Below are 5,341 nucleotides of genomic sequence, written 5' to 3'. Positions count from 1 at the left end.
TAAAAATAAAAAATAAAAATAAAAAATAAAGATGACCAGTAAGGGGATCTTAACCCTTGACTTGGTGTGGTCAGCACCACGCTCTCCCAAGTGAGCCATGGGCCAGCCCCCCCACTACAATTTTTTCATGATTTGGTACCAGTGTTTGCTGGTGACAGTGGCAGTGTGTCAGGGGCACTTCTCCCAACACATCAATTGGATCAAGTGTCCAGTCATTCATAAGTTGGTGTTTTTCAATGTTATCCCTAACACTTTGACAGCTGCTTTAGCTGTGCCTTAGGCCTTGCGGAGTTGGCCTTTACTTCCTCAGCCATTCAGGGTTTGATGGTGAGAAGGTTTGGGAGGCACTGTGAGGATTAAGAGAATGATCGAATAAATGAAGCAAGGGTGAATGGTGGGGACAAAGAAGGGGGATACTCAGGTCTAAGTCGCAACTTTTCCTGGTGGTGTCCCCAGAGACAGCTGGTCTCCCTTTGCCCCATTTCCACCCTCGTCGTTGAGCACCCGTGCTTATGCTCAACACTACCCTCTTGGCCCCCCGTCCGTAGCTCACCCATCGGAGAGCAGGTAGAACTGGCAGGACATGGGGATGCCCTCATCCGAGTGTATGGTCTGCTCCACGATGAACACTTCGGCCTGCTGGTAGCCCACCTGGATCGTCTGGAAGCCCAAGTCTTGCTGGCAGCAGCCAAAATGGGAGTGAAGGAGGAGGTGAGGTGGAGGCCCACCAAGGTCTCCCCACAATTTCACCCTGGCTCTTTCATCCATTTCACATCCTCTTACCCTGTTCACCCAGTGATAAGCAACCCTTTGCTGTCCAGACCCTCAGGCACCACAAGATTTGAGTTGTGCCCCAAGGTGATGGGGACCCCCATCATAGATAGCCAGCTGCAGCTTGCCCCTGCCTCAACCTCTCCCCATGCCTCTCGCTGACCAAGTGCTTCCAGTCTGCAGGTTACAGTGATGAGGATCAGTATTGTGGGGAGGAGTATTGGGGGAAGGGCTTTTGGGGCCAGTGGGGGTGAGGAGCTAGTGAGGCTCTGAGGAGTGGGACCAGAGACTGAGAGCAGTGGCTGCCTCAGGCCCGTGCTGCTGCTGGCAGGCTGCCCTGTTTTAATTAAAACTTAACCCCCTAAAAAAACAAAACAAAGCAAAACAAAACCTTAAACCCCTGTTACAGCTGTGGCCATGGAGAGAAAAGTGCTAACATTAAACACGTGTTTCAAAGAAAACGGGGGGCTGGCCGGATAGCTCACTTGGTTAGAGTGTGGTGTTGGTAACACCAAGGTCCAGAGTTCAAGCCCTGTTACTGGCCAGCTGCCCAAAACCCCCCACAAAAACAAACAAACAAAGAAAACAGGGAACAGCATGTGCGTCTTTCTGTCAAGCACATGGCTGTGTGTCTGTGATAGACAAGACTAGAATGTAATTTACAAAGTTGGTCAAAGAAAGACAAATCAGCCCCCGAAGTGTCTTACTCAAAATAGAGCATGTTCAAAGGTGCAGCTTTAAAATCACATAGTGCAGGAAGTCCTAGGTTTGTTGATTATGAAATTTTAGTCAAAATAAAAGAAAAAAAAGAACACACTTCAGCATTGAGAAATAATAAAATAATATTTAAGTGTAGTTGGAGATGTTGCATTTCCTGATGCTAACAAATGATGTATCTTTTTTTTTTGGTAGCTGGCCAGCCAGTGCAGGGATGGAACCCTGGACCTTGGTGTTATCAGCATGATGAATCTTTAAAAGCAGCCCTCTACTATGCTTATTTTTCCTTGATTGACTTTTGTGCAAAAAGGGTGGCTTCCCTGAACTGCTCCCATCTTCCGATCCCTCTCACTCACTCCACCTGCCCCACACTTAGTCTTCTCTCCGATAAATGAGGTTCTTGCTTTTTCCTGCCCTTGGAAGCCTCAGTCCCACCTTGCTATTTTATGTCCACCCCATGCCCTCTTCCACTCCACAGCTGTCTTTAGTCCCATCTCAGTGCCCTCCATGCCCTTCTAGTTTGCCCCCACACCAAGTCCCCTGCCCAGGGAGACCCCTCACGTAGGTGGAATAGCAGAGTTTGCCCTCAGTGTCCAAGGCCAGGAAGCGGGCATTGCTGGGCACCTTCCGCTGCCAGGCCATCACCCTCAGCAGCACCAGGTTGGCAGCCTCGGAGATGAAGCCCTCAATTGACCGCCAGGGGAAGAATGTCATTTGAGTCTTCATATCCTGTTCAGGACAGATCTGAGTCAGGGACCTCAAGCCGTGAAGTGGCGGGGAGGGTGGGCAAGCCAGGTGTTAGGCTTGTGGTCCTTGTGGAGTTGTCAGTCCAGGCTCCTGGCCCCTGCTCATGGTTCTGAAGAGGATGTGGCGTGTGACCCCTCCTGGCTCTCATCCTTACCTCACCCTCCTTGACACTTCTGGTCACGGCCAGCTGATCACCCTGCTTCAGCAGAGTTATCTTCCGCTCCATGGGAAGGATGAGGAACTATGGGCGAGAGCATACAGGGGAGGGAGGGCCAGGGACTTACAGGACCCCCCCGAGATCACCTGTCCATTCTCCTTTATAAATGAGAAAACCGAGGTTTAAAGATTTTGATTTAGGGGCCGGCCTATGGCTCACTTGGGAGAGTGTGGTGCTGACAACACCGAGTCAAGGGTTAAGTTGCCCTTACTGGTCATCTTTAAAAAAAAAAAAAACAGCAGCAACAACTCACCCCCCAAACCCCTTCCGTACATGGTAAAGCTCAAGAATAGCACTCATATTGTGGTATAATATAAAGTTAAAAGGCAGTGCCCTTGAGAACACCGGTATTAAAAGATGGGACTGGTTTCTGTGGGAAGGTTCTCAGGCACGAGTAGTTTCCAATGTGTAAACAGGTCACAGTCACATTCCAGGAGTTAACGAAGTGGCTGGCCTTGCTGTGAGGGGCACAGAACCAGAGGATTTGGAGGCCAGGTGGTGACAGGCCCCTGGGAAAGGCCAGCCCACGTGGCCCCCAGGGTGACACCGGGCTCTTAGGCTGAAGGAGGACCAGGGTGGACTGGGTTCAGAGTTTGTGTATCAGGAGAATGTCACTGCAGCAAACTGCTGCTGACCAAGTGGGTAATTTTCAAGTTGTATGGGGGTAGATTGTGGGGTAGCTGGAGAGAGAATTGGGGTGACATCCCACCGGACCCCTCCCTCTCTCCCAGTGTCACTATTTGCTCACCCTGGATTGGGGTCAAGGCTGGGGGACTAGGAGGTACCTTGATGAACTCATGACTATGTTGTTCCATGGGCTCCAATTTCCCCGAGAGGTAGCCTGGGTGCAGGGAGGCAAACACTGAAGTCACAGGAGACATGGGTCCAAGGTTGAAGGAAGGGAGGGTGGTGGCCCAGGCTGGAGGACTATGGGATGGGTCAGCATCGCTCTTGTCCTGAGTCTGTGGCTGTGAATAGCCTCCCTCCCCACCCCTCCAATCCCCCTTTGCCTCATCCTGGTGCCAAGGCAAAGTCAAGGGGTTGGTCCTGAATGAAGATCCTGGAAATGGTGGTGATGGTAGTGGGGGGACTCTGGGGGAAGGATGAGGGGTCAGGTGTCAGGCAGCAGGAACTCTACCCAGGAGGGAGTTTCCGCAGGCTGTTTTGTCCAAGAAGCCTCGGCTGAAGGCGTGCACGAGGAGGCAGCATGACCTGATGCCAGACTGGCCTTTGTATTTCCCTTTCTGCACTTCAATGCTCAGCTCTCCCTGAGGCTCCCCTGTGTCTGAGACTATGGCCAGAGTCTCAGAGAAGAGTATCTGCATATCCTCCAGCCCTGGGGGTGAGGAGCCACCAGAACAGATAAAGCCCCTGCTCATAGGCCTTAACCCTCTGACCCCTGACTACCAGTGCCCCACAGTCTCCACCTGCCCCCTCTCCCAGCTGGCCCCTGCCTCCCCTCCATTGGCATCTACAGAAGCCAGCAGGCGAAGACCGCCCCCTTCCCTGTCCCTGGGGTCTTCCCTTGAAGAATGTCAACGAATAGGCCTCAGGCCTTTTCGGAGTCCCAGGAGAATCAAGGTTAAGCAATGGGGTCCAGGCTGGGTCTTCTCTCTTCCCTCCACCCCAGACTTGCACCCTCCCCTACCCCCACCCCACCCCTACTGCGTGGGCTCACGGAGGGAGTTGAGGAAGCTGATGGCTTCAGCATTGGCCTCTGGGAGTGGCACATGCTCTGGTCCCTGGTCTGAGGGCCTGTGGCCCTTGGCTTTGAGGCCTATAGAGAGAAGAGAGGCTGAGATGGTTGACCCTGGGGAGAAGGGTCGGGGTGGGGTAGGGGTGCCCCAATCATGGATTGTGAGGGAGAAGAGGTCCCCCTTTCCAGCCCCAGCAGTCCTTTTCCCACCTTTGAAGTGAATTTTGGAGCTCATGCTGTCTGCAGCCACCCAGGTCTGTATCCAGCTGTCCCCATGGCAACTGGGAGCTAGCTACCGCCTCTTAAAGAGCCAGCAACCCACTTCACTACACCGAGACCTTGGAGGAAATTGTCTGACACTGCAGGTCCTGGGGTGCAGCCCGAGCCTGAGGTGTTGTCCAGCAGAGGGAGCGTTTGACATTCTTAAGAGGCAGAGGGAAGAAATGGGTCATTAGGATGATCGTAGAAGTTGTGACCCAGAGTCAGACATAGCCTCACCTGCACAGAATCCAATCAGATGCCATGTGAATATCTGCAAGTTGTAGTTGTCATACTTGTAACAATAATGGCGACAAAAATGACAATCATAGCAAACCCTTATTTTTTGTTTTTTGGGGGCTGGCCACAGGGGGACCCAAATCCTTGACCTTGGTGTTACAAGACTGCACTCTACAGCTGAGCTAACCAGCCAGCCCCATAGCAAGCCCTTAAACCACACTTTCTCGTGGCCAGGCACTGTTCTAAAGGGCTTTATGTAGATGATCTCATTTAATCTTTAGACTAACCCTGGGAGTAGTTACTTTTATTACCTCCATGTTATGGACAAGAAAACCGGGGTACAGAGAGGTTAAATGTCTTCCCAAGGTCACACAGCTAATAACTGGCAAAGCCAGGACTCAACCCGAGGCAGCCTGGCTCCAGAGCCTGAGCAAATTCAGAGAAAAAAGATGCAGTAAATAGATGATGCGTTGAATCCAAGCAAGTGGTGCAACAGGATGGGTAGTGATCAGAGACACAGACTTGAAGGATGATCCCCATCTTGTAAGTATTGGAGTCCATATCACAGTGGCTACAAAAAGGGGCTTAGCCTGAGGCCTCTAGCTGGTGTCACAGGAAAAAACTTGGTGCAAAACCTCCGTAATTACCCGAGGAGTTGCCCCCCTTCCTACCCATATCACTTGGGGAGAGAATCC

At 51.8% G+C, this 5,341-nt stretch overlaps 1 protein-coding gene across 1 annotated transcript in view; it reads right to left on the bottom strand.

The window, feature by feature from the left end:
• CATIP (ciliogenesis associated TTC17 interacting protein) overlaps nt 1–4,383 on the bottom strand; it is a 19,900-nt gene extending 15,517 nt beyond the window's left edge. The window contains exons 1-7 of the mRNA XM_008570757.1: nt 4,359–4,383; nt 4,131–4,262; nt 3,591–3,788; nt 3,238–3,293; nt 2,390–2,476; nt 2,050–2,217; nt 554–678 (exon numbers count right to left, since the gene is read on the bottom strand). Of these exons, the coding sequence (XP_008568979.1) occupies nt 554–678; nt 2,050–2,217; nt 2,390–2,476; nt 3,238–3,293; nt 3,591–3,788; nt 4,131–4,262; nt 4,359–4,383 (791 nt within the window). The remainder of the gene's footprint in view (nt 1–553; nt 679–2,049; nt 2,218–2,389; nt 2,477–3,237; nt 3,294–3,590; nt 3,789–4,130; nt 4,263–4,358) is intronic.
• Between the last annotated feature and the right edge of the window lie 958 nt (nt 4,384–5,341).

This window comes from Galeopterus variegatus, unplaced genomic scaffold (assembly GCF_000696425.1).
Source record: "Galeopterus variegatus unplaced genomic scaffold, G_variegatus-3.0.2 Scaffold626, whole genome shotgun sequence".
NCBI classification, from domain to species: Eukaryota; Metazoa; Chordata; class Mammalia; order Dermoptera; family Cynocephalidae; genus Galeopterus; species Galeopterus variegatus.
Note: the sequence above shows the minus strand (reverse complement) of the source record. Positions and strands in the feature narration are given on the sequence as shown.